This window comes from Electrona antarctica (genome assembly GCF_951216825.1).
Source record: "Electrona antarctica genome assembly, chromosome: 6".
NCBI lineage: Eukaryota > Metazoa > Chordata > Actinopteri > Myctophiformes > Myctophidae > Electrona > Electrona antarctica.
In genome coordinates, this window is record NC_136811.1 from 25,003,976 (window position 1) to 25,031,475 (window position 27,500).

At 40.9% G+C, this 27,500-nt stretch overlaps 1 protein-coding gene across 1 annotated transcript in view; it reads right to left on the minus strand.

Annotated features, from left to right (window-relative positions):
- The window catches only part of cobl (cordon-bleu WH2 repeat protein), a 96,689-nt gene that overhangs the window by 56,786 nt on the left and 12,403 nt on the right, over positions 1–27,500 (minus strand). The window contains exons 3-8 of the mRNA XM_079503691.1: positions 19,932–20,120; positions 14,406–14,616; positions 10,068–10,296; positions 5,287–5,331; positions 2,390–2,481; positions 1,825–1,899 (exon numbers count right to left, since the gene is read on the minus strand). Of these exons, the coding sequence (XP_079359817.1) occupies positions 1,825–1,899; positions 2,390–2,481; positions 5,287–5,331; positions 10,068–10,296; positions 14,406–14,616; positions 19,932–20,120 (841 nt within the window). The remainder of the gene's footprint in view (positions 1–1,824; positions 1,900–2,389; positions 2,482–5,286; positions 5,332–10,067; positions 10,297–14,405; positions 14,617–19,931; positions 20,121–27,500) is intronic.

Here is a 27,500-nt window from a genome sequence, read left to right on the forward strand (position 1 = left end):
TATGATGTTAACCACTTTAAGTTTTTCACATCACAAGTTTACAGGTGTAAAAGAGTGGGCAAAATGATTGGTTGTACAAGCTCCCTTCGCTTTGCGGTTTCAAAAATAGTCATGAGGAGAGAGAGAGTAGTTAAAGAAAATGAAGGAAACAAAGTCAGATCCATCTACATTGTTTTGCAAAAAGGGTGAAAAAGGGTGTCCCTTTAAGAATAAAGAGACACTTCGCCATTTTTGGTAAAAAATATATGTTAATGACGTTTAGAAGATTTAGAACACTTTCCTGGGGGTCTTTGTGTGTGTAATATGTGGTTTTAGATATTTTAGATTTTAGCAGTGAGCCCAGTGTCTCTGATGTCATCGACACTGGGCTCATTTCCTTCCTGGACTGCAATTCCCATAATGCTTTGGTGATAGAGGGATAGGGGGAGACAACATGTAGTCCAGGAAGTATAAGTGAGCCCAGTGTCCATGACATCAGAGGCACTGGGCTCACTGCTAAATCTAAAATATCTAAAACCACATATTACACACATAAAGACCCCCTGGAAAGTGTTCTAAATCTTCTAAACGTCATTAACATATATATATTTTTTTAGTAGTGTCCCTTTAATGTTTTCCTCTCAGAAGGTTTGGATGTTGTATACTGTGTATCTCTCCAGCACTTTTAATTGTCTAGTTGGAAGTTGGAACCTGTACTGGGCTAGGCTCACAGGCCTGTATAAAGATTGGAACCTGTACTGGGCTAGGCTCACATGCCTGTATAAAGAGTGGAACCTGTACTGGGCTAGGCTCACATGCCTGTATAAAGAGTGGAACCTGTACTGGGCTAGGCTCACAGGCCTGTATAAAGAGTGGAACCTGTACTGGGCTAGGCTCACAGGCCTGTATCAAGAGTGGAACCTGTACTGGGCTAGGCTCACAGGCCTGTATAAAGAGTGGAACCTGTACTGGGCTAGGCTCACAGGCCTGTATAAAGAGTGGAACCTGTACTGGGCTAGGCTCACAGGCCTGTATCAAGAGTGGAACCTGTACTGGGCTAGGCTCACAGGCCTGTATAAAGAGTGGAACCTGTACTGGGCTAGGCTCACAGGCCTGTATAAAGAGTGGAACCTGTACTGGGCTGGGCTCACAGGCATGTATAAAGAGTGGAACCTGTACTGGGCTAGGCTCACAGGCATGTATAAAGAGTGGAACCTGTACTGGGCTAGGCTCACAGGCATGTATAAAGATTGGAACCTGTACTGGGCTAGGCTCACAGGCATGTATAAAGATTGGAACCTGTACTGGGCTAGGCTCACAGGCCTGTATAAAGAGTGGAACCTGTACTGGGCTAGGCTCACAGGCCTGTATAAAGAGTGGAACCTGTACTGGGCTAGGCTCACAGGCATGTATAAAGAGTGGAACCTGTACTGGGCTAGGCTCACAGGCATGTATAAAGATCGTCAAAGAAATGCTGAGCATGGACCACAGACTATAATCCTTATCATTACCACTGCATCCATATGATTTGGAAGGCTACTTGGGAGAGAAAGGCTGTGAAAGGGTGCTTTCTGAGTGTCTAGATAGAAGATGTTGCCCTCTAGAGGAGAAGTGTAAGAACTTAAGAAGCACAAAATAAAGATACATTTCTGTTGAATGACTATTCAACATTAGATCAACCCAAACGCAAGGTTAAATAGATTAAATGCTTGAACTGATTAGGCTTCAGAGAAGGGAGTGATTGTGGTGAACCGTGAAACAAACAAAAAAGTAATAAATCACAATTGAATGTCCACCACATGATACACATCCAGATAAGGTGCGATAAATGTTAGTAGTACTTACATGGTAGTCTGTGTCTGTATTTTGTACTACGTTATCATCAGTGGCATCCATGTCCATAGATGTCTCAGAAGAAGTCTGTAAATGGAAGCAAGGCACAGCTAACATGCAGCATCCCACTGACCAGTTAGGCTATGTTAGCTATATAATTACAGCAAGTGTACATGCAGCAGTCAGTGTTAGTTTGTGGAGTGTTTCAAATGGAACAACGATGACCGATCCAGATGTGAATAATCCATATGCCTGTTTTAAGCCACTTAAACCTTACTTCATTGAACAGTGAATAGCGAAAATACACAATCTACAAGCTCACAGCGCTTTACATCATTACGAGTGCTTGTGGATATGCAATTTCACTATTTGTAAAGAAATGTGTTTTAGTTTTTTTGTCAATTGCCTTAAAATGATATGCCCAAAATAGGGACACCAGGTTGAAAGTGGGAAGATTTCATAAGGGGTGAGTGGAGATTATAATTTTCTGTGTACAGTATGTGTGTATCTTTCACATGATTTTCGGTCATTCATCATTCTATAAAAATGTGAACTAACAAATAGTGAGGAGTCTTACCTTAGATTTCCTCCTGTTGAACCTGAAGATTCCCAGCAGGCCTTTCTTCTCTGACCCCCCGCCCACACTGGTAGTACTGCAGTGAATGGAGTCTACGACAACACACACACAGTGAATCAGTGAATGGAGTCTACGACAACACACACACAGTGAATCAGTGAATGGAGTCTATGACAACACACACAGTGAATCAGTGAATGGAGTCTACGACAACACACACAGTGAATGGAGTCTACGACAACACACACAGTGAATGGAGTCTACGACAACACACACAGTGAATGGAGTCTACGACAACACACACAGTGAATGGAGTCTACGACAACACACACAGTGAATGGAGTCTACGACAACACACACAGTGAATCAGTGAATGGAGTCTACGACAACACACAGTGAATCAGTGAATGGAGTCTACGACAACACACAGTGAATCAGTGAATAGAGTCTACGACAACACACACAGTGAATCAGTGAATGGAGTCTACGACAACACACAGTGAATCAGTGAATAGAGTCTACGACAACACACAGTGAATCAGTGAATAGAGTCTACGACAACACACACAGTGAATCAGTGAATGGAGTCTACGACAACACACACAGTGAATCAGTGAATGGAGTCTACGACAACACACACAGTGAATCAGTGAATGGAGTCTACGACAACACACACAGTGAATCAGTGAATGGAGTCTACGACAACACACACAGTGAATCAGTGAATGGAGTCTACGACAACACACACAGTGAATCAGTGAATGGAGTCTACGACAACACACACAGTGAATCAGTGAATGGAGTCTACGACAACACACACAGTGAATCAGTGAATAGTCTACGACAACACACACAGTGAATCAGTGAATGGAGTCTACGACAACACACACAGTGAATCAGTGAATGGAGTCTACGACAACACACACAGTGAATCAGTGAATGGAGTCTACGACAACACACACAGTGAATCAGTGAATAGAGTCTACGACAACACACACAGTGAATCAGTGAATAGAGTCTACGACAACACACACAGTGAATCAGTGAATGGAGTCTACGACAACACACACAGTGAATCAGTGAATAGAGTCTACGACAACACACACAGTGAATCAGTGAATGGAGTCTACGACAACACACACAGTGAATCAGTGAATGGAGTCTACGACAACACACACAGTGAATCAGTGAATAGAGTCTACGACAACACACACAGTGAATCAGTGAATAGAGTCTACGACAACACACACAGTGAATCAGTGAATAGAGTCTACGACAACACACACAGTGAATCAGTGAATGGAGTCTACGACAACACACACAGTGAATCAGTGAATGGAGTCTACGACAACACACACAGTGAATCAGTGAATGGAGTCTACGACAACACACACAGTGAATCAAAGAGCAGTTCAAAAGTAGAGACCATAGCAGAAACAAGCAGTGTTGGATTTAGGGATGAAACTATCCATTATTTTCACAGCGATTATTCTATTGATTACTTTCAATTAATCGAATAATCATTTTTAGGTGTGTGTGTGTTTAATGCTTGTTAAAAGCAAATTAAAAAATAGTGAAATTGCTGACCTGCAAGCTCACAACACATCATATCACATTTATTTATTTATTTTTCCTTTTAGCCAATAATGACTTTCACAAAAGAGGGATCAATTAATAATCAATTGATTTATCAAATGATAAATTATTGATTTAAAAAAGTATATATATATATTAAATCAATAAATTGGATTAACCATTGCACCCATAGATGGGATTGAAAGGATGCTGACAGAATGGACACAAACACAAATAATTCTTACAGTATAGTGGTGTAGAATAATTCTTACAGTATAGTGGTGTAGAACAATTCTTACAGTATAGTGGTGTAGAATAATTCTTACAGTATAGTGGTGTAGAATAATTCTTACAGTATAGTGGTGTAGAATAATTCTTACAGTATAGTGGTGTAGAATAATTCTTACAGTATAGTGGTGTAGAATAATTCTTACAGTATAGTGGTGTAGAATAATTCTTACAGTATAGTGGTGTAGAATAATTCTTACAGTATAGTGGTGTAGAATAATTCTTACAGTATAGTGGTGTAGAATAATTCTTACAGTATAGTGGTGTAGAATAATTATTACAGTATAGTGGTGTAGAATAATTCTTACAGTATAGTGGTGTAGAATAATTCTTACAGTATAGTGGTGTAGAACAGAAGGATAATTCTTACAGTATAGTGGTGTAGAACAAACATGGTAGAACAGAAGGATAATTCTTACAGTATAGTGGTGTAGAACAAACATGGTAGAACAGAAGGATTTTGGCATGCATTGATTATTTAGGTTAATGACAAAATGCACTGCCGGGTTAAACTTTAATTAAACTGTAGTTCCAAGAGACAACTGCAGTAGCATAGTGGCATCAGTAGAGGGCACTACAGCATTATATTCCCAAAGACCAGATTCTAGCCTTCACAGTCTGCAGAGCATTAAAATTGTCTCCTGCTGATTTGACAGCAGGAGCTATAATTAATCAACAAACTGGTACTCAAACTCCATATCATATCATTCTATCATTTAAACATAATTTGAATCTGCTCTTACATACGCCACACACAATTCCTGGGTTGTTGTTTTTTGTTAAAAAAAATATGGCAAGGCCACTAGTGAAACAAACACAATAAGGCAACAATCACTATCCGATTGAAGACAAAATCAAAGGCTTTCACTACGATGGTTCACTAATAAGCAAATAAGCGTTTGCAATTCAATCGAAAAGTAGGGTTAGAAATGTAAATATAAATTACAAAAAAGGAAAAGTAGGGTTAGTCTGCAAGCAGTAGGCACTACAATATACGATTAAACACCTACACGAGCAGTTAGCAGTTGTAATACCTGAGTAGTTAAGAGCAGGGGCCGAAGCCATTTTACGCAGGAGAACTGGAAAATATCACATGTTTTGTGAAAATGCATAAAGATTATTTATCAGCTTTAAGAGAATATGAAAGCTGTATTTGGCAGTCGAAATGTAACACATATCTTATAATGTTTAAACAAAAGTATATAAATACAATTCTGAAGCAATGTAACTTGAATTAAACCGTGGCCAGATCATCTTAAAGGTGTGCTACAATTTGTTTGAGCAAAAACGCCATCTCATACATACAACTGTGGAATATTGTATACTAAGCACCCTGACAACACCATCTGACATTACACAATTTGCTCATAAAACTTGATGGAGGTTGGCTAACCACCAACCTCCATCAAGGTAAAGCAGGTCACTGTCTAATAAAATTACTGACAATTATATTATCAGCAAATATGACTGTAGACCTCCAACCACCTTAACATGTAATTTAAAAGCCTTATGTAATGTCCTTAGAGCTGGCACACCCAGAGAAAGCACATATTTATCAAGGCTCATCACATGTAAACACTATTTAATTGGGTGTAAGGTTTGGTTGTTTATGTTTTGTTCTTTGATACTATAATCAAGAGGAAAAATACAAAGTGGCAGTGCTGACTGCATGACTTGTTTAAAATGTTTATCTTTATGAGGTAAGGTTTTATGCGCATGGATAGATGGGAGGTAGACTGGCTCAGTTTGCATGACTAGAGAGGTTGCCATGACTTCTGACTGTTGGGCCTTGATTATTGAGTCATGGTACCCTATGTACAGTAGTGACTCCCATCTCTTGTAAATTTATACAATAGCATCTGGAGACTGATTCAAATCTGTGAATGTTTTCTCCATTCTGAAGAAATCGTGCATAACATGCAACTGTACTGTACAACTGAAGCATGGCTGATCAGATTCTAAGACTAAATCCAAAGTGGCAAATCTTTTTAAACACTGCATGTTTTCCACTCTGAAAATTGATTAATGAACTACTTGATATAGGACTTCAGGTTTCAGCTAACCAAATTAACAGTAGCTGCCATTTTTAAATGAGAGTTAAGCTAAATTCACTTTCAAGTAATTCAATCGGGATGGGAATTTTCTTCAAAATACAAGCTGTTTTTTGTAAACTGTAAAGTAAGTAAACTGAAATTGAATTGTCCCCACACAGGGTATGCAACAACAATCTGAATATTAAACATCAAACTGGAAATGCATCGTTCATGCAGGTTGATGCTTTTATTCTCAGTGAAAAATCAACTTTGTGTTGAAAATAAATAAATTATAAATTGCTTTATCGTTGCTAAATGATGTATTGCTGCTTTATTTGTGTTCTGTGTGGATATACTCATGACACAAACAGCTGATTACATTAATGCGACTTAATCACATGAAATAAACACTGCCAGTAAACATTGTTTAAACAAAATGTAGTGTGCTACAAGGTATTTTTGTGCTAAAATTGTTTTTGTTTTTGCTGTTTTGGCTTTTATAGGGACCAAACTTGTCAGAAAATGATGGCTGTCAATTTTTTCCAACCCCCACCCCTTTTCTGGGGGGTCATCTATTTTGGGACCTCCCATTAATACACCAGACAATAATGTCAGATTTTCATAATATTATGGTTGTTTTGTAGGTTTTAAAATATTCTGAGTTGATTTCTTACACTTTTAAAGTAGCCGGAAGAATATTCCGGACTCATCTCAGCACTCATTACATTCCTCGCTCTGCTCCTGCTCCAGAACAATGTCAAATTAGATCCTAATTAGCTCTTCGCTAAGTCCCACCCAAGCCCGTTCTTGGCCAATGCCACGTTAGCGACGGTTACTATGTTAGGATCCTGGTCACGCTTTCAATGCTGGTCAAAATGTTTAAGCAGTGTCAATAAATATATTTGCTGTACAGCATGTGTGGACCTCAGAAAGAGGGTTTGTTTTCTTACCTTGTTGTGAGCAAACTAGTCCATTCCATGAATTATTTCGCTCCGTTGTGCAGTTTAATAGTACATATTAGAAATAAAAATAGGCTCTCATTGACTTCCATTGTAACGGGGAAACAGCTCTCAAAGTCACTCTTTTAGAACACTAAGCTGATTCTGACCGTTTATGACATCAGGAAAACTCATGCGGTTATATTTTTAATAAAAAATGTCAAGGTTGTCTTGTTTTTGTTTTGACTTCAGTGTTGCCACATTGTGTGAGAGAAATAAGCCAACCCACCTCCAAAAACAAGCCAACTCTTAAAGCCAAATCAAGAAAAACAAGCCAAAACAAACACAATAATATGACTATATATAATCATAATAAAAAGATTGTATGCATTTATCATTATAAATACTATGTAGGCATATGTCTATGATAATTCATGTTTTGGTAATGTATTACATATACTAATTATTAGCCTTAAGCCAAAAGTAGCGGGAAATAAGCAGACCTGGCAACCCTGACAAGTTTGTGTGGTAAGAAGTTCCGGTTTGCCTACAAAACGATCTGATTGGTCCAAATCTGTACACCCACTTCTGAAGTAGCCTCGGTCTCAGGCCGTTGGATGTAAACATTAAACAAATGTATTTGATCTCGTCCACTTGTCGCAAACACCATACACAATTTTGGACGTGTTTGAGGGAGACACTTTAGGAGAAATGTCTGGGACTGCAGCTGGGTGCATCTCAAACAGCATGGCGACTTGTTTACAAACGAGAGTTGGGAACACCAGAACCGCTTCACACCAAAATAGTTACTTTATAAATCTATCAAAAGACGAAAATAAAACGAGTTTTCCTGATGTCATAAACTGATTCATGGAATGGACTAGTTTGCTCATAACAAGGTAAGAAAACAAACCATCTTTCTGAGGTCCACACATGCTGTACAGCAAATATATTTATTGACACTGCTGAAACATTTTGACCAGCATTGAAAGCGTGACCAGGATCCTAACATAGTAACCGTCGCTAACGTGGTATTGGCCAAGAACGGGCTTGGGTGGGACTTAGCGAAGAGTGAATTGGAGCCTAAAGGTTTTTGTAGTTGGGCTCTGACAACAAAAATGAGTTGTTGCTAATACCAGGGGTCTTCCATAGGGGGTCCAGGACCAGTTTTGGACCTATTCCTGCACCCATTTCTGTGACTTGCTAACTATTATGAATAATACACACGCACGCACGCACGCACTCACGCACGCACGCACGCACGCACGCACACACGCACAGGACCCCCTGTGGAAGACCACTGGTATTAGCTAGCCTTGCGTAACGATACTAATATCACTGCGTGGATATTTGTCTCGTCCCTCTCAGTGTTAGATTTGTTTTCTCAATGTCCTGCCCCATATTTGAATACTGGGTCGGTTATAGAGCGTCGCAGTCCCGCCCCCTACCAGGGCCCAGGAAATGATTCCCCGTTCATTTTCCTCATAGACTTTTTTAAAGACCTTTTGAGCCTCATACAAAGCCAACTCGAGTTGTGACAAATCATGACAACAAACACAATTTTTTGGGCCGAACAAAGAATTAGAAAGAAGAAAAAAACGGCAGGTTACAACACTTTTTTTGTTGTTATTCGTCTTTGTAATTATTTGTTTGGTCCAAAATATTGTGTTTATTGTCATGATTTGTCACGACTCCAGTTGGCTTTGTCCATGGCGTAACCGTCTTTAAATAAATACTTTTTGAAATGTCTATGGCAAAAATGCATTGGGAATCATTTCCTGGGCCTGGTGTCGTCATGAAAGGTGACACACTATAGACTGGTTCCAGACGAATCTGATTGGCCGTCACCATTTCGGCCGTGAAGTCCTCCCACAATTAAGAGGGGCCAGACTTAATACTTTCCCAGCCGAAAAATCGTAATCTACGTTCATCATTAGTCTCGGCAAGCGCCAATAAACGTAAGTTACGTTTATTCAGTTGTATAAATGTTTTGATCCGATCTAGTCGAAAGGCTACTCACATTAGCTTTGGATGGCTATCTGTTGTTAGTCATAACACTGGACTGTGCCATCTTTATTTGCGTGTGCACCCACGTGCGCGAGCACGCACGCTTTCAGTCGCTTTTATCTCCAAATCCCCAGGCATTTCTGGTCAAAACCACGCTTATTGCACGGAGCATAGCGGTCGATGTAATGGCACCCGCCTGCACTTCTCATTGGCTAGTGAGAGATCAACACCTAATCCGACGACACACACTCTTCAAAATAAGGGTTGACGGGGGGATATCCTAGCATATAGTAATCATTCTTTAAAGGGACACTTCACCTTTTTTGCAAAAAGCAATATGTTAATGACGTTTAGAAGATTTAGAACACTTTCCTGGGGGTCTTTATGTGTGTAATATGTGGTTTTAGATATTTTAGATTTTAGCAGTGAGCCCAGTGCCTCTGATGTCATCGACACTGCTCACTTACTTCCTGGACTCCCCCTATCCACAAGGATGAGCAGTGCACCAAAGCATTATGGGAATTGTAGTCCAGGAAGGAAGTGAGCCCAGTGTCGATGACATCAGAGACACTGGGCTCACTGCTAAAACAGTCAGACAGTTTGGTCCCTAAAAGTCAAAACAGCAATAAATATAAATAAATACATATCAGCACAAAAGTACCACGGGAGCAGTTTTTTTGATGCCTCGTATCACACTAATGGGCCAAAGTGTATTTCCTGTTGCAGATAGTGTTAATAAATTGCGTAATTGCCTAATAGATCATATCTATTAACTGACAGGCAATAAACATGTGTGTTTGACACTTGCCAAAAAATGACATAAAATGCAGTTTTTACCTAGACTTTGGTCATGAACATAGAGCTCCTTGATTCCCAGCTGCGTCAAAGTCTTGTCCAGAGGTAACTCGTGGCGGCTGACGCTGTCCTTCAGCAGCAGAACATGTGCAGGGTCAAACTCACACTTGTCACAGATGACCGGCACCAGGGCCTGGAGCGGAACCAGTGGGTTGACTCGCACCACCGCCTTCTGGCTGCGGTGGAAGTTCACCACCAAACGCACCGTTTTCTGACACATGGATGGGGAGAGGCAAAGAGAAACGGGACAGTCAGGTGTCACACAAATGGATTTAGAGAACAGGTACATGCAGAGATTTCTAATCAAAGCTCAGTTCATGCTTGTGTTGAGAATTCTACAAGCACTACATCAGTATCATCAAAGGAATTAGGGAAAGAGGTAAACGGGAGGGGGAAAAAACAGGGAAGAATAGAGAGGCTACTGAATTATTCATTACAAATAATAATTCATGTATCAAGTATTTGTGGGGTTTGTGTGATGTACTGAATGGGAAACAAAACTACTAAAATAAAAAATGACTTGTGTGACATATATATATATATATATATATATATATATATACTTGGTTCTTTCTTTTCATAATCATTACTTATATATCCGTATATATTACTAAAAAAGGTATTTATGCTCATTACTGTATTGCACTTCTAGCTAGACGCCATTTACATTGTCCATTGTCAAAGTATTTTGCAGTGACAATACATTTAATCTAAACTGGTGAGAATCAAACTGTGAACTGTGAAAGTTTTATTTTTTTGGTAACGTGTATGTTTCTCTGTCACAACCTCGCGGCCGTTGTTCTTGTTCGTTTGCAACGTTCTTTTGTTGGTTAAATCACTGTGTTTTGTTATGGCTTTCCTGCTCTACAGTTAGCTCATAACATTAGCCGCTGGCCTGCTGTTGTCAGCCGCTCCGCACCGCGTTGAAGTGACTTCCGCGGTGAGCATGTCATAGCTTAGGACAGGGGTTCTCAACGTTTTTGGCCGGGGACCCCCGGAAATGCTTTGGCAATGTCTCGGGACCCCTGCCCCACCCCCTCCCGACCCCCAATATAAATTGACTGCTACAATAACCTTAATGAAAGAGACAATACACCATAAATAAATACTGAAACCAGATATAATCATTAGGGTGTATGCATGTACTATTTGTACTACTGTATATGTAAACGGACCTGTTGTATGTCATGACAAAAAATACTTTAGGACGGATCTTATTGGGACGGTACACGATTGGTTTCTGAAGCAGTAGGTATGTTTTTATTAGTGGATGACTGGAGGTTTTTGCCACTTTTCTAGAAACTACATTGAATTGCCATGTCACCAGACGTGTTGGTGGGCAAAACTAAATGGCGAAATATGGGTGTTTTATCATTTAGAAGAAATTGGTGTTGGTAATGTAAGACCAGCTCGGTGGCCTTGTGGTTAGAGTGTCCGCCCTGAGACTGGGAGGTCATACCAAAGACTGTAAAAATGGGACCCAGTGCCTCCCTGCTTGACACTCAGCATCAAGGGTTGGATCGGGGGCAAGTCCCTGCGACATACTAGCGTCATGTCCAGGGGGTACATCAAGCTGCCTCACGCTACAGAAACAGGAGATAGGCTCCTGCCCTATGGGCCTCATGGCTCGGCAAGGCTACTTACTTACTTAATGTAAGACATAATGGCAATTCATAATAATGAAGGGACTCTCAAACACGCACGTGCTCTTACTCTTACATAATCTGTAGCTACATAGCTTTACTTCCAGACAAAGAGGCCAATTATGTAGCAAACTAGAGAGGGAGATAGCCACATTGGGGTCATGGGAGGGCAAATACAGATATCGGAGGCTTCCACAGCTGACATGAGTGTGCGTGCGTGTTGGCGCGTGCGTATATCTCTGTCTGTGCCTGCACACACTAAAACCTCCAGTGTTCATTTATCCATTTGTTAACTCAGAGAATGAACAAATAGGAACCAACCAACCAAATGGACCTGCCTTACGGGTTCATTTGGTTATAATTAACACTGAGGATTGTTCTGTGTACATTACAGCACAACACCACAAGCACAAGGTGTTTTGTTATGCAGAACAGAGGGAGCGGAGCCTCTACTCTGTTTAGCAGCCTCTTATCACCAACTGATAAATACTGTGTTTTCAGCCTGAACATCACCTCACAAGCGCAGACCACTCAGGGCCAGCATAAACAGCTCTTACAATGGCTGTTATTATTGTAACATAAATAAACTTGTGCAGCGACTCAGCGAGCACATCTGCCATTTTCTTCAACGTAATTTTACTTTTTTGGGGGAAATAAAAATACAATAGAAATATACAAATGTTTCGTCAAATGATACCACGATACTGTACTCATAGCTTATACCCCTCTAATGCAGTGGTACTCAAGGACACCCATGACAGAACGCGTTTCTATTCTTTCTAACCCACAAGCGTGATTCAACTACTGTACGATCAATTAATCATTAGTCAAGTCACTAAATCAGGCACGTAAATATTGGGTAGAAGCTAAAACATTCTATCAGATGGTCCTCCAGGACCAGGACCAGAGTTGAGAGCCACTGCTCTAATATATCCCAGTTTTCCCAAACTGTTGGCCAAGCTCATAAATCATGCTGAATACTATACAAAATATGTCTATCGGAGGATTTATTTGGAAACTCTGCACTTGGGTAATAATGTGCAACGTAGTGTGACTTTGGCAAGACTACAGCACCTCTGGGAAAGGTAATGGTAACGGTTTATGAAAACCATACAATGACTGACTCGAACATCCTCAGAAACCTTTAGTCTAATGCTGCCTGCCTGCGGTTTGTGTGTTAAATTGACCTGTATAGACAGGCGAATAAACCCAAATATATTTACAAATAAATAAATATGAGGTTCCAACAGTCCATGATGGCGGTAGAACTTTGGTCTCTCATGCAGGAGAATTGAACTATAAATGGTACCAAATGAACCATTACGGTTTAAGTTACTGTGTAACATTTTTGATATCACACCCAAAGACGGCTTTGATTGCAGGGTGGGAACAAAGAGATGACAGAAGAGACAAAACAGAGGAATGATTGACAGGAGCATTTGAAACGGTGTAAGGCTCTGGTCTTTGGGGGAGAGAGAGAGAGAGAGAGAGAGAGAGAGAGAGAGAGAGCAGTCAGCGAGCCCTGAGAAGAGTAGAGAAATAATGCATGGTAACTAAAGGTAAGACCCTCATCAAATATTCACACAGTAGGAGGAGAGAGAAGAGGTGAGCTCAGAGAGAGGAGAGCTCAGAGAGAGGGGGATAGAAAGGAGAGAGAAGAGGTGAGCTCAGAGAGAGGGGGGATAGAAAGCGAGGGAGGAAGAAGAGAAATAATACAGGGTAATTGAAGAAAGATAAATGGAGTGGGAGTCAAACTGAAGTTAAAAAGCAGGAAAGAGAGAGAATGAAGAATGAAAACAGTATAAAATGGCAACTCAGGTGTCAGAAGGGAAAGGGCACTCTCAAACTCGGACGTACAGAGACTTCAGAACCAACGACCATGCTACACAGTAAAATCCTCACTGTCCATTTATCCATTTGTAACTCTGATAGTGTACAAATTAATTTGGACAGGATCAAATCTCCTAATTTGTATACGATCAGAGTTAAATTAACATTCAAGATTTTACAATGTAGCAATGTGACAGCTTCCTACCTTTGCATGAGCCCTTAGAGGCTTAAATGGCCTTGCTTTCTGACAGCGGTCAGTAGAGGGGGAAAGGATATTACACAGGGCTACAGGCAGGTGGATACATTTAAATGACAATGGATACAGAGAACTGAAATACTGTACAAACGCAAACCATGATACACAGATAAAAGGAAAAAAATGATAAAAGCGTACTTCATGAAAAGCTGTGTATTTGTTGGTTAATTTTTGAATGCATGCTCACTGCTAAGATAATTAACAATACAATGTTTGCATCATTTATGCTAATGTGCCAAATCCCAGGGGGAGTACACAGTAGCTAATACCCAGACATCATAAGGAAGCTGGTCAAGTTGACATTGACATGCAGGTACACATCAGTGTGAAATTGAAAGGAACTATAATTCTATTGTTGCACTTTCAGTATATCTATTACACACTGCAAACAAGTCTCCTATTATTATCAAACAAAAATGAAGACATTCCAAATCGAGACTATCGGACCATAATTCAAATAGATATTTCTACCCATTGAGCAATTAACATGATTGAATCAAGCCAAAACGTAGCTCAACAATCCTAGGATACGAACATAAAAGACACATGGCGGGTTGCAGTAACAGGAGAGACATCGCTATAATAACTCACCTCTGGCACTTTAGGCGCCGGTCTGCGCACCACTTTCTCCTCCCAAACTTTCTCCTTGATGAGGACGCAGGCCACGTCCAGGGAGCCCAGCAGCGCGTTGGGCTTGAAGCCCAGAGGGTGACCCTCGGGGGACAGCAACTCCAGGGTGTGCAGGGACGGGTTCAGGTGATAGCGGCTGCACAGCTCCACCAGTAGGTCCATCAGCGCCTTACTGAGGGTGGGAGAGAGAGAGAGAGGGGGGAGGGGAGGGGGGAAGAAAGTGAAAGAAGGTGAAGTCAGAGACGGGAGTAGGGAGTAGAGAGAGGAAGTGGGGAGGGTGGTGGAGAGAGACAAAGAAGGAGAGAGAGAGAGAGAGAGAGAGAGAGAGAGAGAGAGAGAGAGAGAGAGCGAGAGAGAGAGATAGAGAGGGGAGATTAGGTTACCCTGCCTGCTTCCCTTTAGCACCAAAAGTTGTAATTACTTGATACAGTATAGTAACACTCTCACCTTTCTTTGTTAAGAGACTGCTAATTGGTGAAAGGCTAATTCACAATTTATTGATAAATGTATGCACACGCACGCATGCACGCATACGCACACGCACACACACACACTTCAATTTCTTTATTTGAATCCACAAATTACAATTAATTTGACAAGGAAACAAATATAACAGGGTTGACAGTTCATGTTCACTTAAGGACACACATGGCACTTCCTCCTCCACACAGACAAACTGCCTATAACAGCCGAAACAGAACAGTATTTGGCAAACACACAGTAGTATGAAATGTAAGAAATTAAGAAATAATTAATATTGAATAAAACACTATTTCCTGCAATTAAAATTATATTGGTTAGCAATAATAATCATTATGTGGAATCTAAACCCAATGAAAAATGGTTTAGTTATTTTAGGATAACCACAATGGAAACAAGCCCCTATGGCTTTTTGTCTTATACTTTTAGCATAACATTAGCATCAACCAAATCCATGTCTATGAAACTGGACCTATAAAATACACACAAAATAAGACAAAAGACCAAAAGCCACTGCCAAAATAAAACAAGATCATAAATAACAAAATTAAATAAATACATACAAATAATGATATCAAATTAACCTATTCAAATTATTCAACTGTGTGTGTGTGTGTGTGTGTGTGTGTGTGTGTGTGTGTGTGTGTGTGTGTGTGTGTGTGTGTGTGTGTGTGTGTGTGTGTGTGTGTGTGTGTGTGTGTGTGTGTGTGTGTGTGTGTGTGTGTGTGTGTGTGTGTGTGTGTAGGGGACCAGACAGAGAGGGGTAGGCCTCTCTAGGTATAGTGCTAGCTGTCAATCCAGGGATAAAGAAACCAAGAGACAGTGCAGCCAATGCTAGCTGGGAACAGCCAGATCATATGACAGAGGCGTGAGACAGACCGCCACAAAGAGCACCATTGACATCACTAACACATGGACACAGTCTGCTAACACAACATCCAAACTGCCCACACAAGCAGTTAGCCTAAGCAAAACAGTCCTTAGCACTGTGGTGGAAAGTAACTAAGTACATTTACTTATACTAAGTACTGTACTTAAGTACAATGTTGAGGTATTTGTACTTTACCAGAGTATTTCGAATTTCCATTTTCCAATACTTTTACCTCTACTCCACTACATCTCAGATCCAAATATTGTACTATTGTACTAAAAAAATCACACCCGTGTGAAGTGAGTGGTGCAACCACTCAGGGGGAGTTCCAGACCCACAGGAACGCACCCAGGGTGCCGGCCTGGTTCCGGCGAGCCGCACCGCGTCCGAAACGGTAGAGAAATGACAGAGTTACCATGTGGGGGTCTCTCTACTCAGTCTACTGCACCCTGTACTGTACTGTACTGTACTGTACTGTACTGTACTGTACTGTACTGTACTGTACTGTACTGTACTGTACTGGCACCCCCAAAAGCATCATATATACAGTTCATAAGTGCGTGTGTGTTTGTGTGTGCGTTAGGTTGCGCACAGGTGGTGAAAAAAAAACATGCTGTTTTCGTGCTCATACCCAGACACCCAGACACCCAGCCACCCACCCACACACATAGCTCTGTAAGGGAGTGGTTGCACCACTCAAAAATTGCCGATCTATAAGCTCACAATGCGTGAGCTTGTAGATCTGCTATTTTCAAAAGATTTGTATACATTTGAAAACTTGAAATTGGACATTCTGCATAATGGATAGTACATTTTGATGCCAATACTTTTGAATTCCGGACTTAGGGGCGACTCACACCTTTAATACATTGATGCATGCTTGTTGTATGAATGTTGTAAGTGTCATGGCCGCCCCAATGCATTTCCAATGGAAGTCACATGGTTTGATACAACATTTTGGACTACAAGCTGTTGTATGGCTTTCGGCTGTGTTTCGACTGCCCCCCTCCCATACAACACAAATGTTGTGACAAACCATGTGACACAACAAATGCATTAAAAGCTTACAACAAGCATACATCTCATACAACAAGCATACATCAATCTGTTGCGACCGTGTGAGTCGCCCCTTATGCTTGTAACAGAGAGTATTTCTATATTGCAGTATTGATACTTTTACTCAAGTAAGAAAAATGTACTTTTTCCACTACTGGTACTTAGTAATAGATTACACAATACGGTTGCTGTATTGTCTGTGATATGGCAAAACCTTGTCTGTTGTGATAGAACACAACAGTGAGTGTGTTACTGCAAATAACACCATATACAGTATGTGGTTACATACACAAGCTATGATGTTATTCCCCGCAATCATTCAACCTTGAGTATTCTGTTCCTTTTATGCGACGACGCACATCTGATTTCATATTGTGACATAAACACTGAGATATTAACAGTGCCAGTGACAGTCAAATGCGCAAAATACCAAAGTAGAAGAAGAGATCCTGGGCAACCAGGAAGTGCAGCCCCCACATGCGAAGACCTGGTTACCACACTGCTCCGGGCAACGCACCCCCCGCGCCTCCGCCTCCCAGTTCTTCTGCCACTTTTTTTCCATACGGTTGTCACGTTTTCCTTTGACTTTATACCTGATGTAAACAAGTCTGTTTTATCCTCGTAGCAGTTTTTGTATTGACCTATTTACTGTACAAATGTCAATCAAGCTTGTTTGTTAAATGTAGGCTAAACTAAACAACGGGAGGTAAGAATAAATCTATCGCGACTAGTGACTGGACCGCGGAGCACCGTCTAACACAGGATCTTTTTTCAGAATTAGACGGGATGATTTAGATCGGGAGTTATGATCGTTTTAAGATTTTCGTTTTCGTCAGCTAAACAGGCAGGGAACATTTTCGATGACATGTCACTGTTTGACACGTGATCGGATTGGGCAACAAGCGCTCCTAGGCTGTGGAGTGAAACGATCGGTTTTGATATCATCAATCTCCGGCTTGGGCACTTGACCATGACCTTGAACTTGACGGAGATCTCCGCCCCGGGCCTCCATGGTGTTAATCAAATCTCGTAATCTTGTGGATGGCACAGTGGAGTACAGTAGCTATTCACTTGATCATCTTGTTCTGGCACAGATTCGGTTAAGGTTGGATGAACTAATTCTGGCCTGCTTCTATGTATTGTTGTTTCTGTGTTAGAAAACAGTATTTATTTTACTGTATTTTACAGTTTTAGTTTAGGCTAGTGTTTGTACAGTATCACTGGTGTTATTATTAAGCATTACTAAGCATTATGCTTAAAGTCATAAATGACCTAATGGCTGGTTGTTATCAAGAGGGAACAGCCCACGTGTGTATCACCTGTTTACTGTATGTCATCTTATGACACCTATTAACCAGTCATGAGTCATGACACACCTGAAAGTCAAGGACCAACTGTTATCACTGGCTGCTATCAGAGAATGTGTCACATACACAGTATTTCAGCACGGTACCACGCTATTCAACTTTATTTACCATGATGAATCGTGGCCAGAGACTACGCTGCCCATCCCTTGTCCAATAAACACAAAGTGATATACATAGTACCCAAGGCAAGGCTTAGACCACAATTATAGGGGAAACTTTTCTCAGAGTAAATAAAGTGAAAGTGAATTTGGGAAAGTATATATATATATATATATATGTATATATATATACCGTATATATATATAAAACATTTTGGAGAAAAAAACGAGAGTTAAACAAAAAGTTGCAATTTTTTTACTAAGAAAGCTTCACCTACGAGTGCAGTCAAAGAATATTTAAAGTAAAGTTTACTTTAGAGTTTAGAGAGTACAGATTACTGTATTTCGGCCAATGGGCCTTGAGTCCAGAGCGACACATGGCACCCGCTAACCTACATTGCATGGTCATTATGAACAGAGCCCCTTGTTTTCTATGCCAGGATGGTGTCCCTGATTTTCTGCCCCAGAGGACAGAACCTTATTAGGGGCAGAGAGTGACGACAGGTCAGCTTTGCATAAGTCCTCTCCCAGGGACAAAGCTCGGAAAGGGATCACTTCACATGTATGATCTTGCACACATTCCTCAAATAGACCCAAAAACCAACAACGTTTGATTCGTTGTCTCTCAAATCACAGATGGGGATGAATCGTATCACTGCGTTTATGGTACAGTAGCTAGTTGTTGGTTTAGCTGTCCTTGAAATAACCAGGATTACTGGCTGTTTTGAAATAAAGTGAAACCGTTATTTCAGAAAATGGTGAAGGTGTAAAAACAAAAGGCAAACAAAATATTAATATCGGTAGGTATCTACAGATATAGATATACAGCCACTGTATCTACCTACCTTCATGCCTTAACTACCTGTCACTCCAAAAAGCTTGCCCAAGACCACCTATCCACATTGTCTGACCATCAATCCATCCAAGCGTTTTTCATTTCAACTGTGATTGTTACAGTAGGCAATGTCAGCAATTTGCTAAATATATTATTTTTTTATTAGCAAAAAATAATATCTCAAGACTGAAAATGTAATGATAATGTTTTAGGCCGACCAGCCGGTGAAATCATGACATTTCTGAGACCATTCATGTTTCTGGAAGATGTTTCTAAATTTGTATTCTATTCCTAGTTTTGATCACTTCAAATACTCTTTCATCTTAAAATAGCTAATGACCGAAAATAGCCAGTCTAAAAGCTCACAACACGTCGCACTGCGACGTGTTATGAGCTTGTAGATCTGCTATTTTCTGTGCGCAGACACGCTGGCTTCAATGGAATCCAGATGAGTGAAATCAGTTGTGGCGACTGAGAACTTTAATCCATGCGTATTATATTGTGGAGTTTAAAATAGTGTGGTTAATCAGACTAATCAATTTAGACAATTGTCAAAATCTATTCAATTTTCTTTTGCGGCAATTCATTAATACATAATAAATCTTGAAAAATAATATACCGGTATTTAGAAAATGCATGCTTCTTGATTTGGTCTATTTGGAGGACTGTGGTTGGTCATATAATCAAAAGAATAATGGAACATGGAGTTTAAACGGTACAATTCCTTGTAGTCAACCACGAGGCAAAATCAAAGTGTGTGTCACTTGTTATCCCCCTCACCTGCCATCCTCGGTAAGTGTAGCCTGGTATCCATTTGGCAAGGTGAGGAGCACCTCCACGGTGGCACTTAGGACGTTCTCCTTGATGTCTGTGCCTCCTGTCCCTCCCCCATCAGGCACAGCGTTTCTGAAGATGTGTCGTGGGGCCGGTTCAGGGGGTGGAGGGGGGGCTCGTGGCTTCATACTCCTCCTGGGGGGTCCAAGATTGAATTGAAAGGAACATTATTTATTAGGCGATATTGTGTCTGTCGGGCAGAAACCTCTTATCTTAACCCATTCAGGCCTGACGTCGAAACTTTAAAAAAAAAGTTTTCTAAATCATGACAATTTTCTGAAAGATTTGAGGCACATTTTAACGATTTTTCAAAAATAGCAGACCTACAAGTTCATAGCGCGCCACTCGGTGGCGCGCTATGAGCTTGTAGATCTGCTATTTTTCAATAGCTAAATTATAACATAATGTTTAAAACGCTAACGCTAACGTGACATGGATGCGTTCCAGGTCTCAATGGATTAACATATTGTGTTTATTCATGAACTAATTCCCTACTTGATCGTACTACAGTGCCAAACAAAGGTGTTTGTTAAGAGATTATATTAGAAAGTAGATTTGAAATGTTAATAGTAGCATGGACTCCACAGGTTATGCCCTGGCCTATGGCCTATTGGCCTATACTTGTTTTTTTTATTGGAGCAACCACTCCATTACACAGCTATGTGTGTCCCTGGGTCTGTCCCTGGGTCCTGGGTCTCTCTGTCCAAGCAGGAAAATAGCTTGGTTGGTCATTTCTCGACCGTTTCGGACGCGAGGCGGCTCGCCGGAACCGGGCCAGTCTCCTGTGGGTCTGTAACTTCCGTGGACCCCCCGGGGACCCCACATGGAGTTGCACCACTCACTTCACACGGGTGTGATTTTTAAACAACCAATAAATAAATAAATGTTTGTGTGGCCACATACTGTCTGATACTACCAGCTATTGTGTTTACTTCCCTGAAAAAAGTATATAGACTCATAATTGTGGCTTAAAGGAGTAGGTGAATGATTTCCATATTAGTTAACCAGTACAATAGCCTCAACCGTGAGAAAGGTGAAAGCAACTCATTGATTCCAATTAAAAAACGTTTGAATATCAATGCCTGCCCTTTTTGCATTCAGGTTACATAATGAATTCTACAAACAGTATCACCAAGTAAACAATGTTAACATTGTTTACTTGGTGATACTGTTTCAAGTGAGTCAGACCTGCAACACAGTTTCTCTGTAATTACAATCATTACAACATAATTATTAAACAAGTGTTCACTGAAGATACCTATCTATCAGTGAACATTATTTACTATCATACACATTACAACACACAAGAACAAAAATATGAGGTCACATACAAATAAAAAAATCACACCCGTGTGAAGTGAGTGGTGCAACTCCGGACCGTGGGTGCCGGCCCGGTTCCGGCGAGCCACCCGCGTTCGAAACGGTCGAGAAATAACAGAGTTACTGTGTGGGGGTCCCCAGGGGGTCCCTCTACTGTACTGTACTGTGCTGTCACTGTACTGTAACACCCCAAATCATCACAGTTAATGTGTGTGTGTGTGTGTGTGTGTGTGTGTGTGTGTGTGTGTGTGCGTGCGTGCGTGCGTGCGTGCGTGCGTGCGTGCGTGCGTGCGTGCGTGCGTGCGTGCGTGCGTGCGTGCGTGCGTGCGTGCGTGCGTGTGTTAGGCTGCACAACAGTGACACTTGGTTGTGAAAACCAAGTGTCACCGGACACAGCCAGCCAGGGACACAGGGACACACATATCTGTCTATAGGAGTGGTTGCACCACTCAAATCTGTGTCTCATATGAGGGCTATGGGCAGTTCAGAAACCCGTCTACCAGTGACATCATCGTTAGGCAGATTCATTTTTTAAAACAAGATTTTTACCAGGTGCTTTAGCTGCTGGTCAAACACAGCTCATGAAATGTAGTTATATTAGCGACCTAGCCCTGAAAATCTCATTGGCCTCGTCTGGCTGCCCTCTGGCCAATGGCACAGCAACCAACGGCATGAACACCACAGTCACAACACTACACAACGCGCCTCGTCTCGCTGCCCTCTGGCCAATGGGACAGCAACCAACGGCATGAACACCGCAGTCACAACACTACACAGATTCAACAACCCATCGTCTGCACGCCATGAACAGTGTGGAAATTAAATGACAGGCAAGCATGCATGTGGAAATGAAACGACAGCCATGTGATGTGGACATTCACCAGTTACCACTGTCACAGTTACCACGCGTCACTTTTATTTCTCAACCTGCACAAATGCGTGTTGTTCGTCTATTACATACATGCCTCAGTCATGTGCCGTTTGCGCTATGTGCATACATCCTTGAAACTTCATTTCCGTGTGCATTGTGATGGTAATAATATGTCTATGTCATCATTTCTTGTTTTTAAATATTTAGATTTTTATTATCATGAGAATGATGGCTTCCATTATCGCATTGCAACTTTTCAGAAATAGAAAGCCTTCAGTTTCTATTCGCTTGGATTCCCCATCGATGATGTCACTGGTGGACAGGTTTCTGAACTGCCCACAGCTTTACTATGAGACACAGACCGAGTAGAAAATAATTGTGGCATTTTATCATGGACCAATTATATGAAAGTAGGTTGAAAAGTGGTGAAGTGGTTCTTTAATCATATTACCTGTATTATTCCTTTATGGTTTAATTGAGTGAAATAAGTATTAACAAATCAATAGTACAATTTTCACATTAATTGGTGTAGTTTTTCCCATCAGTGTTTGTTTACAATACGACTAATGAGATTTGGGCATTTAGAGAATCTGTTTGAGAGACAGATTGTGACATCCTCAAAACAACTAATTGACTAAAAAGGATACTGTAAGCTTGCATACTGTGTTAGCCTCACGGAGCCTTCATCTGGCTGCACACAGTGGTATATTAGTATCGCAACGCGAGGCTAATACTGTGTACAGTAGCTTACTAGCTTACATTATAAAGTGGTAAGTTTGAACATACTTAAACAACCACTATCTCATTCACTGCTGTCACAGTACTGTCCATAAAAAAACAAATCTCTTAAGTCAGTGCTCAATCAAAGTGCTCTGTGTCATCTGTACTGATTTGTCAAAACTGTACTTGATTTGACGTTAAACCAACACAATACAGCTTGCAATGATTAATATCTGTTCTATTCTATGTGTGCAGCAATCCAGCACACACCAACCTATCTTCTCTAAATATTAACTTTAGATAATAACATTCCACTCACGTCAATAACAGTCCTTGTTTTGTTGATTAAGTGTTCCAAAAGTGTCATACATCAGTCTGTTTACAGAACCAGGCCAAAGGATTTTCGACTCCAAGCGCATGTGTGTATGTGTCTAGTGCAAAAGACCTGTGCGTAGGTGTTTCGCTTATTCCATTAGCTTGTAGCATATGTTTATTCCATCCTTCAAGACATTTCTGCTTAGTCCAATGAAATGGAGCGCAGAGTGAAGGAGGAATGCCCATGAACATAGCAGAGTTAGTGGACTCTAGCCTGGCTAAAGTTAACAATTAACAACTAAGTCGGATATCAGCTAACTGCAGCACCAACAGTGTCATTGACCCTTTATGCAAAGGAGAAAGTGGCCCCTGTGTGCAGATTATTGTGCCATACTGATAATCACTGTTGGGACATGGATCATATTTCAATTATCATCTAATCAACACAACAGATTTTCTGTGTGGAGTTTGCATGTTCTCCCCGTGTCCCCTAGGTACACAAAAAACATTCAGTAATCCTGGTGGTAATGCTGCCTCCCCCTGGTCAACTGGGGAGCCTGATGGAGGGGAAAGGAACTGGTTGGAATAACATCCACATACCCCCCCCCCCCCCCCCTGTCAGGTGATAAGAATCTGCCTGCTCACTCCTCATGCATTGAAGGAAGCATGAGCTCAGTTCAGGGTTCTCCCCAGGTTGGCAGTGAGAGTAGCACCCAGGATTACAGTTTAGGCAAATGGTACCGGGTGAAAGAAATTGGTTCCAAAATTGTGGGATAAAGAAATGTTAATTAAAAAAACGCAACAGATTATTAATTATCATTTTTGTCTCATTGTAAATCATTATGAATAATCCACCAGTGACATCATTGTTAAGCAGTTTTTTTTATCTGCTTTAATGCTTTAATTTAAACAAGATTCTTTTAAAATATATATTCTGATTTTTATTTACGAGAACCATTTTTGCATTGGAACTTTTCAGGAATAGAAAGCCTGCAGTTAGTAATAGCACCTTGGATTCCCCATCGATGATGTCACTGGTGGACAAGTTTCTGAACTGCCCACAGCCCTCCTATGAGACACAGACTGAGTAGAAATTTTTTTTTGTTATTTTATCATGCTCATTAGTGAGGACCAATTATATGAAGATAGGCTGAAAAGTGGTCCTATTCCTTTCATTATTATTTTGGAAGATGTGCAAAATCCAGGAAGGTGCTACTTATCCAGGGGATAACGTTTGATTAAAAAGAAAAGATAGTGACCATGGTGATTTGTATTTGTATTGTTATGGGAACAAAAATCTGCCTATAATGTTGGTAGGAAAAATGCATAGCAAAAAAAATCACACCTGTCTCTCTCTCTCTCTCTCTCTCTCTGTAATTAGCAGGCAACAGTGCAACACTATCTCTCTCTCTGTTTCTGGCACAACAGCGCCACTTTTGCCCCTACTGGTACTCTAAACATAGGTTAGGACATAGTCACATAGGTTATAGGTTAGGACATAGTCACATAGGTAGGTATGAAAACACTGAAAACACCAGGATGATGGCCAGCAGTGTGCCACAATGCATGTGTTTTCTTTAACCCTTGCTATGTATTAGCCATACAAATAAAGAGTCTCTCAATAGTGGCTTCTACTATTTCTTTTTTAAACAATCTAAGTTTGTTTTTGTACAACTGTGATAAGTTGTAAAGTTGTAATAGATATTTACTCGAATGGCATAACTCTTATTCACTAACTTCATCAAACAAAACATCAGTAAATAAATTCTAATGGAGTAATGTAACAAAGATATGCTGTAGTACTACATACCGTAGTGTGTATACTTTTCATTTGTAAGGTCACCGACTCACCGTTAGTCAGCACTCAGCAAGGATACATGCATTTGTGTGTAGTGGTGTGAGAGAGTTTGTGTTTTTGTCATCATCTCAGTCTCTCATGCACGCACGCACGCACGCACGCACGCACCACACACACACCACACACACAGTACACGTACACACACGACATACAAAGAGTCCTTTACGAAAAGCTTACTCTCCCACAGAGTGGAGTGGGACAGGGTGAGAGCAAACAGAGTGAGAGAAATTGAGAAAGTGTGTGTGTGTGTGTGTGTGTGTGTGTGTGTGTGTGTGTGTGTGTGTGTGTGTGTGTGTGTGTGTGTGTGTGTGTGTGTGTGTGTGTGTGTGTGTGTGTGTGTGTGTGTGTGTGAGAGAGAGAGAGAGAGAGAGCGAGAGAGAGAGAAAATGAAGAGCAGGAAACTCAGATTCTCCGCTGGCTGTAAGAGCTGAGACTCCACAGTGACTGGGTTACAAATGGGCTGACACTGAACCACGTACACACACACACACACACACACACACACACACACACACACACACACACACACACACACACACACACACACACACACACACACACACACACACACACACACACACACACACACACACACACACACACACACACACACACACACACACACACACGCACACACACACACACACACACACGCACACAAGGTTACAAATGGACATTTCAGAACCACACTGTTCTTTCCACTCGACAAAACAGCGGCAACCAAGAGAACTATTATTTTCATATTGGCTTCTCATTGTAACAGAAAAGGTTGCTCATCTAAGCCCTTGAGTGCTCTTCAGAACACCTAAGTTGTCACTTTTTTTATTTTTAAAGCGGTATTGAACTTTGGTAGAACCTTGGGTTGTATATGATGATGATATACTGTATAATTCTACATACTCTTAATCATCTTGCTCTGTTTCTGTCTGTAGGTCTTATGTGTCAACATGTGAAAAGTCTAACTTTCCCCCTGGGAAATAAACCTGTTAAAGAGGACACCAACTACTGGATGTCACCAAACTTTCTACAGTTGAACAAAGACAAGACTCAGATCCTTAGTAAGCGCTAATGGCATGAATGCTGTGATTTTTGTATTTTTTCCAGTTTCTCACGTGTTTAAGAGGTGACAGTACTTCATTAGACCCATTGGTGTGGTTGTTATGTGTAATGATGTTTTCCCTTTGTATTTAGGGTTTCTTCCTGGAGGCTGAAACCTTGACAGTCAAACGTGCCAATGAAAAAAACTGTGATATGACATCACAATATCACCCCCTCCCCTTTATCATACAACAACAGCTGTGGGTGCAGCTTCAGTTCAGGTGGATCACCACCCATCACCACCCTCCAGGCAAACCAGGCATACTTAATAAACTGGTGGGCCACGTGTCCACATATAAACGACATTTTAACAAATACGGTACACTTTCTTGAAAAAAAAAGTCTTCCTTATAATAATACATGATGATCATGTTTTACGGTGGGAAAGGATCACGGCACTCCATCTTTAACCACTTAAACCCCATACATGCCCCCTCCTCTCAACCTACTACCCTTTATTTTTAGTCGGATGACTCATACGGAGAGAGACAGACAGACAGTGACTAAACTGACACATACGGACAGGCAGGAGACGAGACATAATATCGTCGCTGTCAGGTGGAAACTTCTAAAACCGTTACCTTTCAGGACATGGAAAAGAAATTATTAACAAATAATGTTGTTGCGTGCGTGCGTGCGTGCGTGCGTGCATGCGTGCGTGCGTGCGTGCGTGCGTGCGTGCGTACCGGCTTTGCCACCTCAGACTGAGGTGCCCATATATAAATTACATGTTTTGGATAGTGGGCCAACAGTTTTCTTGTTGATTAGATGCAGTGCAAAATTGTGCATCAATTGAATAAGTCCTGTTTTCAAGTAACACTTGTTGAAATTGTTGTGTGAGTCATGTGACTAAGTATAAGTTAGCCTTCAGGGATGCACAAGCCAACTACTCAAACTAATATTAGCACATTAGAGTCCAGTGTTTCCCAAACGTAGGTTTATGACCTTTGGGTCACGTTAATTTGGGTTGTGAGAAGAAGAAGAAAAAACCCATTACATTAAATAAATAAATACATAAATCTGCTTCATTCTTAAGTGATAATGTGATTTTGTAAGATTGGATCCCAGGGAGACACCAGGGAGAAATATTTTACTTTTGGGTTTCAAACTGAAAGTGTTTGGGAATCCCTGGTCTAGTGTATGAAATACTTTGAGGAATTACTCTGCGAGGACAGAAGAGGACAGCATATAACTGTGGAAAGAAACAGTAACTGACTGTCTGCCTGCATTCTTCCTAGCCATGGAAACGCTGCATAAATGTTCCTTCTGTGGAAGGCTCTTAGGAAAATAATGGAATATATTACTGCAGGTTTTCTTTTGGAGAGTGTTCTAT